The 12,935-nt window shown below is 43.7% G+C and overlaps 1 protein-coding gene across 1 annotated transcript; it reads right to left on the reverse strand.

The window, feature by feature from the left end:
- Window positions 1-3,339: 3,339 nt before the first annotated feature.
- On the reverse strand, window positions 3,340-5,788 carry LOC109782738 (transcription factor GHD7). The gene is made up of 2 exons (XM_020341357.4): window positions 5,317-5,788; window positions 3,340-3,925 (listed from the first exon to the last, which is right to left on the reverse strand). Exons 1-2 carry the CDS (start codon window positions 5,632-5,634, stop codon window positions 3,611-3,613), a joined length of 633 nt encoding a protein of 210 aa, XP_020196946.1. The 5' UTR covers window positions 5,635-5,788; the 3' UTR covers window positions 3,340-3,610.
- Between the last annotated feature and the right edge of the window lie 7,147 nt (window positions 5,789-12,935).

Below are 12,935 nucleotides of genomic sequence, written 5' to 3' on the forward strand. Positions count from 1 at the left end.
ACTTGATCTATTTACTCAAGCAAGACGTGTTTATATATGTCGAAATGTCTGTTGGAGATCATGGTGCATAGAAGATCAATATGTTTGAAAAGAGAAAAAATAGCATGTGTCGGTCTGGACAGTAGATATGTTCTGCTGACATGTTTATCCTTTACTATTCCGAAGCCCAGTTCTATGTCTATCTTTTTCTTGAAACTTTCATTTTATTGATTCAAATTATTTAAGAACCTTCCAAAAAATTATATCTTCTGTAATTACATGTTAGTGCTAAGGCATGCTTGGACCAAACGGTACCCTTGCGCCAAGGCATGATCCTGATATACCGTTTATATATTCTAAGAGTCTCCAAAATCTGAAGAAAGAGGTGGCTATACAGGATACCAAGCATCGCAAGACTGAGGTGGCTAACACAATGGAGCTCCTCCCGTATGCTAGCTTAGTGGTTATGGCTCCATAATTGGCTCTCCTTTATTATGTTCTTGTTCTTATTACCTCTTGTGTATTCTCGCTTTTGGTATCGAACTTAATGTCGACTGGCTATCTTTTGTGGTTCTATGAACGCACATAGCTTGATCTTGCCGTATAATCTGATGTCGATATTGATCTCCATTGTGTTTTACGTTTATCACAATTGAATGCTTCTTTGCTTTATTATTATTATCCTGTATAAGTGCAAATGCTATACCTGGGTTTCTATTAACATAGTGTTACATGCTTCGACAAAACGTCAGGACCGGCACCCTCGCGCCAGGGCGCGATCTTGATCTAGTATATATGTATCTGGATGGCCATTGGCAGGCATTGACGGCATGTTTGTGTGACCAACTTTAGTCCACAAATCGATGCCACACTGGACGCAGCATCGTTTTCAGGATCTATCTATCGTCTACATGTGGAGCACGTGAAAAGGAGCAAAATCAAGAACGAAGCAACCATTAGCTAACACTTCAATCCAGATACACATATGATCGTCGATCTTTCTGGCTGGCAAAAAGTGCAAGAAGCAGCGGGAGAGTCTGCAGCCATGGAGCACTGGAATCCGCCGCCTTTTCCTCCTTTGCATAAAGCGGAGCCAGACGGTCCACACAATCCTGATCTCGCCAGTGGGCGATCTGATCAGGATCACACCCTGCAGGCCATCACCACACATGAGTCATCTTCTTCTGCCCTGAAGTAGAAGCAAACGTTATGCTACAATAAGAAGGAAAAGCCGAGTATTCTTTGTCATGATGGGTATATGTGTAGATGCTGGCCAGCAAGTTCATGTGAACTAACAAGGTAGAGAATATTTTTGTCATGTGATGGCATGATGCAGACTGCCAATCTGCCACACACACAGCACAATCCATTGCATGTGTGCTCATTTACGCGTGGCTAGCTAGCTACACATTACATATTGACTTCTATCACCCTAGCTAGCTACCGACGAGATCGATCGTGAAAATCACACACACAAAAGTATACATACAGTAAATAGGTAATTACTTTTGGTGAAAAAATATGACATTTCTTACACAGTGGAAAAAATGTTGTAGTACACCCTCCGTTCCTAAATATAAATCTTTTTAGAGATTTCAATATGGATCATATATAGAGCAAAATGAGTGAATCTACAATCTAAAACACGTCTATATATATCCGTATGTTGTCCATATTAAAATCTCTAAAAAGGCTTATACTTAAAAACGGAGGGAGTACAATCTAGGGAAAGGCGCAAGATGCAGCAGGAGACTCTGGAAACATGGAGCGTGCCACCTTTTTCTTCTTGGCGTACAGCAGAGTGAGGCGATCCACACAATCCTGAGCTCGCCAGAGCACCGCGCGTAGGCGAGCTAACCAGCACCACACCTTGCAGCCTCAGGGATCGATCCATGCATCTGAGCTATCTCCGGCCACCACACAGACTAGTCATCTCTTCTGCCCTGAAATGGGAGGAAAAGATATGCTACAAAAAGAAAGAAAAGTGGAGTATTCTTTATTCTGATGGATGGATACATATGTATGGATGCCGGCCGGCAAGTTCATATGATGCAGACAATGACAAACAACACAGTCCACATTTACGCCACATGCACTATTGGATACGTGGGTCCGGTTCATGTCAAAATGATTACGGTGGCTCAAATCCTCACTTAAAATTAAAGTGTTCCCTTGGATTCTATGTCGGTGGCTCAAATCATTGCTTAAAATTAAAGTGTTCCCTTGGTTTCTATATATGCAAGGGGTAGATAAGTTTCTATGCAAGGGGTAGATAAGTTTTCACAAAAACTATTACACCACTCACTATCTACCTTGGTGGGTCAGATTTTAGAACCGAGTCCTATAAACAGGAAGACAGGGAGTAGGATCTTAAAATTGGCGGTGCCGCTGCTGAAATATTGTGAAAATTTACACTCCATAATATAATTTATTCCAAACATTATCATAATCTCAACAAATAGTCCTAAAATAGCATTAACCTATTAGGTAACTAGGGTTAGGTATGTACTAAAATTTACTTTGCATTCACCCATGGCACTCCTAGATCCACATATGAAATATGGAACAAACAATTAATCTAATCACTTTCATCGAGCATTGGACTTAATAAATCTCATGACAATTAGTATTTGGCAACCTATTGGATCATGGCAGTCAACAATAGCTTCCCCTTATCTTGGACAGACATTGTTATCTTCTCTAGCTCATTGGGTTCGCACCAGCTTGAGGTTCGAGGCTGCCACCGGTGCCGTATCCCAAGCTTCATCTATACCCCAATGACAAAGGTGACGACGCTATGCACACACACATACACATGATTGATCAAACGATGGACAAACTAATTAATACGTACCTCATAGATGAAGGATCACTTCAATAAGTACATCCAACAACATAAGGAACACACAATTCCAATATAATACATGAACTTCGGATGATTTACAGCTGTAATGATGTCTTGATATGTGCACAGTTTTCCATGCAACTTCACATATTCTACTCAAGTTCCTCATTCGTACACATTGGAGGTATTTTACCTATGATAAGGCCACAAATTAGTTAGCTGACGCACAGCTTTTTAATATACATGTGGTCTCAAGGTTCACCTCATATTTGGTGAATGAAATATAATTTTCTTTCTCAAAATAAGCATTGTACATGTTCGGCAGTCGTGATGGTTTACTCTCTCTCAATCCGTTTTCCACCCTAGAGAAGTCCTCAAGATAAAATAACAAACTTTATACATAAGAAGCTCATCCGTATTTAATTTTGAGTCGACGATGACTTAATTCAACTGGTTACATATTATTTTCTAGTATGATTGACATAATTGCATATAAATCAAAACAACAATCGCACTTGTCACCAATTTTGAGACAATTTTATTACACATCAAAGTAGCTATCCTCTTGAAATTACAGGTTTAAATCAACACGTAGTATAACAAGACTTGTTTCAATAAATACATTTTGTTTGATTGATCTGCTGACCATTTTAAATAGTCAAATCAACATAATGGCTCCAATCGATCAACCACTAACCGACTTATTTTACTTTGATGAACAACTGCTTCACAGGTGGATCAATCAAAAGTAAATATGTTATCATTTTATCTGGCTTGTGCTATAAATTACCGGAGCCATCCAAGATGAAGTTTACTAGGATCATAGGGCGAAGCTGGAGATGATGGCGATGCCATGGCTTCGGGTACCTTGACGAAGCGACCGTTGACCCGTGGTCGGAGCTCAGCGTAAGCTTTTCTGGACTCGTATCGGATTTGCTTGTCATAGCGCCGCCTCTTCCTCTTCTCCCTATACCTCATCACCTTCGCCGCTCTCTCCTGCATTGTGGGATAATGGGCAGGCCCCACCATCATCTCTGTGTCAATAGTCATGATTGCTTCATTGCTAATAGTGTTTGTGAATGCACCTCCGTAAAATGGCACCTGAACATCAAGAGGGAAATAATCATAAGATCGCAGTTATGTACTTTCTTATGGGTAGCAGATACGTACTTGATATTCCCCTGTTTATGAAGTATCTAATTGGTCTCTAATTAACTAGAAAATGATCCATTTTCATTCAGAGGTGCACTTGATTGTAACTATTCTATTTTTAGACAGCGGAAGATAACAACTCCCCTGGCATTTTTTTCCAAAGATGTGCACAGTCCAAAATCAATTGGTCTACGAATATACGTTTCAATTAGGTGTATTATGTACATGCGTGTAGCCCTGTACATGTATGTACAGTTTTATGAGTTTTTAAAAGGTGTAACTTCCTCAGCAATTGTGATCTGGGTCCGTTTGGGATGAACATGCCATGTTCAAAAGATTGATAGCGAGTAACTAAGTAGGCAATTTCCTGATGCAAACTAACTAAACAAGGATCTTCTTTTCTTTCCATTCTGTATGGTTTTGTTCATTTTTGGACCCGATCTCGATCAGTTTTATGAACTCGGTAGATCGATCACCCGGCCACTACGCAAGCTATCGTGGGGAGTAGTATCAGTTATATATGAGCTACAGACTTGCAAAACTAGCTCAAGGTAAAATTTAAATACAAAATAACAATTAAATTCATAATGACCACATAAAATGAGAAAGAGGGTGCATCGATCCAGTATGTATATTGTCCATTTCACAAAACTTTGTCAATTAATTATCATAAAGGTGTGGACTCCAGATAGATACTGACAAGTTGAGAATTGAGCATATGTATTGCTTAATCCAATAAAGAGATATGTTATATTATTAAGCTCTAGCTAGCAGCTTGATTAAAGTCTTGCCCCAGCTAGCAGCTTGATTAAAGTCTTGCCCCAGCTGTGCCGGTCGAGTTGGTTAGTTATTGCACACAAGTCAAATTTTCATTATGCATGTATGACTGATTACCTTGTTGTTGGTCAAATAAAATGAAATAAGTATATATGTATGACTGATGATTTGAGTGACAACCCATACAATTCTTTATCAACTACTCCCTCCGTTCGGAATTACTTGTCTCGGAAATGGATGTATCTAGAACTAAAATATGTCTAGATACATCCATTTTCGTGACAAGTAATTCCGAACGGAGGGAGTAATACAAAACACAAATTCTATGGCTCCATAGAGAATTAAAGAATATCAAGATCCATTCCCGTATATCTTTTTCAGAAGAACAATTGAGCAGCGTAAATTAACAGAATTATGTGACAGATATATGAGATGGTTACATGGTGCTATTTTTTGTAGTGGGTGTAGATAGACATTAATTAGGTGGGGAATTTTAAGGAGGGAGCCGTGGACGCATCCATCGGCAAGAGATGAAACAATTAAGCAGTACTAGTACTACTTACGATGTGGGCTCTTGCCGATGACAGGTGAGCCATGTGTCGGCCGCCTGCGCCCACCTCCAGCGTGAGCCTGCTGATGCTGCTCCCTGCAGCTGCTGTTTCATGAAATGGTGTGGTCCATGTTCTGCGGTGGTCGAAGTTGGCTGGCGGCAGTGGCACTGGGTGGTCTGCTGCCGCGCCATGGTGCTGGTGGTGGTGGTTGCCTTGGGCGAAGAACTGGTGCTCGCGTAGCTGGTGCTCCTGATGATGGTGATGATGAATGGGCGAGACCATGAGGCGCGGGCAGTTGTTGGGGCCGCACAAACCGCATGACATGGACATACTGCTAGCTAGCTCCAAGGGTTGCTTACTTGTTTGTTTTTTCCTGGTGTAGTCTGGTGCGTGGAGGAGCCGAGTAGGAGAGATGTCGAGGAAGAAGAAGAGGCAGTTATGAGTACCAGTAACTACCAAGGTACTTGTAGTAGTAGCTAGGGCTGTACTGTGCCTCTCTCACATGCACTGCATATAGGCAGCACTGAGCTCTCAGGCCAGAAAAAAGAATCAATATGGGAATTAGCAAAATATGATGGATCAAATCAAATAGACCCAACTAATGAGTGGGTCGGAATAGATACGATCCCTCGATCCATCGTTGATTTCTTTCTTTCTTACGCGGAGGAGCCGGAGCCATGCAGACCTTGCTTGCCGGGAATCCCCCACATGATCTTATGTCCACACAAGGCCACTGCTAGATATTTGTGTAGCTTTTTTGGTCAGTGTCAAGCAAAAAGGAGATGCTAACACATAGGTCCGAGGGAGAAACACAAAAAAATGGAAACCATGCCAATACTAAAATAGAAAAGTGCTACCAGCTGTGAAACAATTTTTGTCATGTGGCATCCATACTATATCATGGGCATGGAAACTAAACTGTAAAATGAGAACCAGTGAGGACTCTTCTCCCCAAAGCTTAACAAGCCTCCTGGGTCGCCCCCGTCGACTCCAGAGGCGCCCATGCCGCCACACCCAACCCTCCCCCACCAGCCACCCAGCCTCTCGCTGTTGCGGGAGGAAACCACCGGTGGCCGGACGGTAGCGGCGGGATGCTCCCGCGTCCCTTTTTTTTTCGTCTGGCATATCCCCATCCTCTCGTCCCTCTACCGCTCCCTCATCATGGGACCCATATGTCCCGATCTACAGCAACCGGGAGCATGCTTAGTTCTTCACAGCAGGTGAGACTGGTTGTGCGGGTCACTCGCCACCATGGCTAGAGGCGCGTCCCTCATTGTGGTGGTGACGCACTGTGCGGGGCGGACTCCGGCCAGATCCGATCGGATTTGGTATTGGTCTCTCTACTAGATGAGGATTGTTTCGGCGAGGTGCTGGCTCTCCACGTGTGCGGTGGCTGGCTAGCGGCGCTAAGATCTATGGCTTGGTGGTGGTGATCCAGATCTGACCAGCTAGATGGTGCTGACTACAAACTATATTGCAACTACTTCCTAGGGCTCCACAACGGCGGTGGTCATTGAAAGGTCCTTGGGAGGGGTCATCTCTACTGATCCAGTGGTTGACTTCAGCGATGAGATAAAATTATGGACGACGGCTTGATGCAAAGGGATGGTTGTGCAGTGGCAGCGGTTGCATCGCATGTAGCTATTAGAATCACGGAAAAGTGGTGATGACAACACATGAGCGGCTTCGGTGGTGTTGCTACTCGAGCACTCGGTCTCGAGCTCTAGGGCAAAACGTCTAGGTCAGAACTACTGTTTATACCTGGAAATGGCGATGTTTTTCTTACATTCTTACCTTGTCGAAGGCATTGTTCAGATATGCTCAGACTGGTTTTTTGGGGTGAAAACCTACATTTTGGACTTGTGGTTGGATCTGGTGATGATTGCGTTTGAGTGTCCCTCCCTTCCAAAAGGCATTGCTATTTGAAGAATCTCATCGTCAATGTGGTGTCATGAGATGGTTGGTGTGGATATGATCATTATTGTAGTTTGCCGATCAAAGATCTAATCGCTTTGCGGCTTTTCTTTTTCTTGCCCACAAATAGTTTTGGTCTTATATGACTTTGCTAGTTGTCAGTGTGTCTTCGCCTGTGTGTGAGTTGATGTTGGCTATGTCATCCTAACTATGCAGAGGTTGGGTGTGTGCCCATTGTGTTATTTATCTTTTTGATGCTTCATTTTGAGCAAATAAAATCCACCCTTTGTTAAAAAGACCTTGCAATTGTTCCCTCCCCGAGGCCACCTGGCCGGCGGCTCAGTCCCTCTTAGACCGCTCCCCCTCCCCTCACTGTTGCCGATGGGCTCTGCCTGGTGAAGCCCGCGCTGATCCGGAGGTGGCGTGGCCTACTCTTCTCGTCGGCTTGCGGCCGCTCGAAAGTAAGGGAGTTTGCCGAAGGGTGTCGAATGGCGGCCAATGTGCAGTGCTTCATGTTGGCTGCGGGGCAGAGGTGCTCCTGAGGTGGGGCGACCTACTGATGTCTAATGGTCTGTCGTGACGCGACAACACGTAATGGTGACAGGTATCGTGACGGCCTGGTCTACGTGTCTGCTACTCTTGTGCGCGGTGGTGCTCGTGGTGGCTTGGGTGCATGTGAGCCTATGTGGCCCACGACAGCAAGGACTGCATTGCCAGGCATCCTGGTTGTAGTGTTGGGGTGGTGTTGGCATCGACACGGGCAGCCTACCCTGGTGATACAGGTGGTCGTGGTGTCCTTCTAATCCAACTGGACTGGTTCGCTATTGTTGGATACAAGTGGAGTCGCGGATCAGCCTCACAGGTTCGTTGTAGCTTGGCTCCTTCCTTGGTGTCTGTAGAGGTGGAGAGGTGTAAGGCTCTGGGTGAAACTTTGATTCTTCGGCGATGATGACGCTCGAGGGTGTTATCCTACTCCTTGGAGGCATTGTAGATTAGTACTTCCTCACGACTGGGTCGTGTTTAGTCAGAGCAGGGAGGGGCGATGTGGGTTGTTAGCTAAGCCAGACCATTCCTAGGGTTTGGTAGAGCGGTTGTGTCCGGGTCTAGGCAAAATCTTGTGTTCGGCGGGGATCGATGCTGGAGATGGTTGGCGTGGGTTGGCACTGCTTTCCTTTTTGAAGGCGATTTCGTAGATCTGGCTCACAGTCACTCCAAGAAAAGGTCACGTTAGGTGGGGGCAGTCTGTTTAGGTTTTGGTCAGTGATTGATTTTCCTTTTCCTATTTATTATTATTATTATTGGCATAGTTTTCCTTACAAAGTAGGCCATTCTATATTTTTTTTCTGTTCTCTCTTAATAAAATTGATAGACCACCTACCTTGCAAGTGAAGAAAAATAGAATGAAAACCAGCAAAAGTTCACCAAACTAATATATAATTGAGACTACGCGGCAGGTGTTGGGAGCAATCTTCGAATCATTCAAGTTAAAACGAAATAATTGAGGATTCAAAAATATACTAGCTAAACCGGACAAAGGCTTAGCCGGCCAATTTGATCATGGCTGCTACCATGCATGCAGAATCGATGACCTGGAGTCATAAATCTTCTTAGATCGATCCGATGTTGTGTGACCGACTTTGGTCCACAAATCAATATCTCACCGGCAGCGGAGTCGTTTTCACGATCTCCCTATCGTACGTGTACGTGTGGACTGCATGAAAAGGAGCAAAATCAAAAACAAGGCAACCAACAATTCGTTCATTCTGGGGGCGCTGGTGCCGGCAAAAAGCGCAAGATGCACCAGGAGAATCTCGAGCCATGGCCATGGAGCACCGGAATCCACCGCCTTTTTCTCCTTTGCGTAAAGCGGAGTCAGATGGTCCACACAATCCTGAGCTCGCCGGAGTAGCGCGCGCGTGGGCGGCCTAACCAGCACCAGACCCTGCAGGCCACCACACAGATCCATGCATCTCCGACCACCACACGCATGATTCATCTTCTTCTGCCCTGAAGTAGAAGCAAGTGCTATATATGCTACAAAAAGAAAGAAAAGTGAAGTATTCTTTGTTCCGGTGGGTATATGTATAGATGCGGGCCAGCAAGTTCATGTGAACTTTTTTTTAGATAAAGGACATTTCATTCAATAGATATATCGAGGTGATACAATCGCATCGAAAAAAAGCCCGGCCTCTGCATAGCTAGATGCACACAGCCAAAAAGTCGAGTGTGCCCTGGAAATAAAAATAATTCGGTACAATGCGAAGCAAATAAATCATGTCGAGCCTAAGGAGCGGCAGATCCTATCCGTAGATCACACCGCCATCCATGGGGGTAGAAAACCTCCCTGGCCGAACGCTCCAGCCGTGTAGACACCATTATAAAAAGGTCTCTGTCCTCCGACCTCTGCAGGATAGACCAAGTACGGAGCCATCATGTACAAACATGAATAACCTATATAGGAGATGAGACACATTTGTTATTAAAGATCACATCATTCCTGGTAAGCCACAGTGCCCAGCATAAGGCCGCCGCTCCCACGAGAATATGTGCAGAAAATTGTTTATTAATACCCCGCAACCAGTTGTCGAATATGTTCTGTGCACTCACTAGTAGAAAAAGGGCCTTTAGTCCCGGTTCATAAGGGCCTTTAGTCCCGGTTCTGCAACCGGGACTAAAGGGTCGTTACTAAAGCCTCCCGCTTTAGTCCCGGTTCTTACACGAACCAGGACTAAAGGCCGTCCACGTGGCCGCAGCCTGGAGCTCCACCCATCATCATTCCAAAAATTTATGATTTTTTTTCAAATTTTTTTTAAATTTCTGAATTATTTTAACCTCTAATCTCTAATCATCCCTCATCACTGCTCAATTTAACCTCTAATCTCTAATCACTCCTCATCATTCCAAATCATCTAACTTCCCGGACGGTCCCCATCCTCTCACTACTCCAGCCTGAGCACGCTTAACTTCCAAGTTCTATTCTCCCTCGTTTCCAAGTCTGCACTTGTTGTTTTTCTGACAATAGTAAGATGTCAATCCTATTAACCCTCAGGAATTTAGCTTGAGCATGAAGTCACACATTTCACTGTTTGAGTTTGAAACTATTGTTCTAAAAAACAATAATTATTTAGTAACACTAATATTTCTTGAATAAGTAGTTTGACCATAGTTTGACCACAGTTTGACCAAAATTCAAAAAAACTGAAATAATTATTTAGTAACACTAATGTTTCTTGAATAATTAGTTTGACCATTGTTTGACCACAGTTTGACCAGATTTGACCAAAATTCAAAAAAAATCATAAAACACCAACCGGGACTAAAGGTGGAGCTCCAGGCTGCGGCCACGTGGACGGCCTTTAGTCTCGGTTCGTGTAAGAACCGGGACTAAATGGGGAGGCTTTAGTAACGACCCTTTAGTCCCGGTTCCCGGTTCCAGAACCAGGACTAAAGGCCCTTACAAACCGGGACAAAAGGCCATTTTTCTACTAGTGAATGTTAATATTGCCCTGTGACCAAAGCCCTGTTTTCTACTAGTGACTACGTGGTGGGTATAAATTAGAAGCTACTTGAACTATGGCCCAAACTGCCCGAGCGAACTTGCACTCAAAAAATAAGTGTCTAATAGACTCGTCATGTTGGCAAAAGACACATGTCTTAGAACCTTGCCAGTTCCATCGTGCCAGATTATCTCTCGTTAGGATGACTCCTCTATTTAGAAACCAGAGGAAAATGTTCACTCTTAGAGGAATTTTGAGCTTCCACAATTTTCTGTTATCAACTGAAACATCACAATGAACCATTGCATCATACATGGATTTGACAAAAAAATTGCCATTCTGATGCAAGTTCCATCGAAAGACGTCCGGCTCACCTGACAGTTGAATGTCCTCCAGGCGAGTGAGTAATTCATTCCATGCTGCCAGGCGAGGGCCATGAAGGTCCCTACGGAAAGAAATATCAGGGTTTTGTTGTCCTAAAACTTGTTTGATCGTGACAAATTTATGTCTGACAATCCTGTACAAGCTTGGATATTGCACCATTAGTGGGTTGTTCCCTACCCAGGTGTCTTCCCAGAATCGAACCTGAGAATCGTCCCTAACCGAGAAGGTCCCAAATTGGAAAAAGAATTCCTTGGCCTTCATCACGCCACTCCAAAAATGCGAATGCCCAGGTTTCAATGAACTTGAGAAATGGCTTTGGTTCCCACATACTTGTTGCGAATGATTTCCTGCCATACTCCATTCTCAGTGAGTAGTTTGTAAACCCACTTGCTGAGAAGAGCAATGTTTTTAGTCTCAAAGTCTTGAATTCCCAGCCCCCCTTGACTTTTAGGTCTGCATAATACGCTCTGCCTAGCCAGTCGATATTTCTTGGATTCATTATCGCTCTGCCAAAAAAATCTAGATCTAAAGTAGTCTAGTCGCTGGAGAACCCCTTTCGGTAGGTGGAAGAATGACAACATATATAGAACCATGTTGCTTAGGACAGAATTGATCAAGATCAATCGTCCCCCGTAAGACAAGAGTTTTGCCTTCCAACTAGCTAGACGTTTCTCAAGTCTCTCTTCCACTTGCTTCCACTTAGCGATAGTTAAACGCCGATAGTGTATGGGAATACCCAGATATCGAATCGGAAACTGCCCGAGCTGGCATCCAAAAATCTCAGCATACTCAGGTGCTGATTCTGCAGCATCGCCAAAGCAAAAGAGTTAGCTCTTATGAAAATTAATTCCGAGACCAGAAAGTTCCTCAAAAGCACATAAGAGCAACTTGAGATTTCTTGCCTTGTCTAGATCATGATCCAAGAAAAGGATAGTGTCATCTGCATATTGTAGAATAGATAGAACATCTTCTACCAAGTGTGGAATGACACCATTAATTTGACCGTCCAGCTTAGCCCGCTCAACAAGGGTAGCTAGCATGTCGGCCACAATGTTAAACAAAATAGGAGAGTCGGGGTCCCCTTGGCGAAGCCCCTTCCTTGTCTGAAAATAGTTGCCAACGTCATCATTAAATTTTATGGCCACACTGCCTCTAGAAACAAAGCTCTCTACCCAACGACACCATTTTGGTGAAAACCCCTTCATGCGCAAAGTTTGCAACATAAAGGGCCACTTAACTTTATCGTAGGCTTTTTCAAAATCTATTTTAAGAATGACCATTCAACCTTTTCCGGCGAAGCTCATGTACAGTTTCGTGTAGGACGACCACTCCATCTAATATGTTGCGTCCTTGCATAAATGTTGTTTGAGTGGGCTTTACGACATGGTCAGCCACCCCGTTCAGCCGATTAGTTGCGACCTTCGTAAAGATTTTAAAACTTACATTCAGAAGGCAAATCGGTCGATGTTTTTTAATACGATTAGCCTCCTTAATCTTAGGCAATAGGATAATTTCCCCAAAGTTTAAACAAGAAATATCAAGGTTTTCAGTATGCAGTTGGTTAAACAACGGAACCAAGTCTGCCTTAATCACGTCCCAAAAACATTGATAGAACTCTACGGGAAAGCTATCCGGTCCCAGAGCTTTGTTGTGTTCCATTTAAAAAACCGCAGTTCGAATTTCCTCCTCAGAGAACAGGGAGGTTAGGAATTCATTTTCCGCTTCCGTAACTTGAGGAATATCATGAGTAACAGATTCATCCAACTGAAAATTTGTTACATCTGAAGGTCCAAAAAGTTCCTTGTAATAGTTAGTAATGAAAGTTCTAAGTGGTGC

Source organism: Aegilops tauschii, chromosome 4 (genome assembly GCF_002575655.3).
Source record: "Aegilops tauschii subsp. strangulata cultivar AL8/78 chromosome 4, Aet v6.0, whole genome shotgun sequence".
Taxonomy (NCBI): Eukaryota; Viridiplantae; Streptophyta; class Magnoliopsida; order Poales; family Poaceae; genus Aegilops; species Aegilops tauschii.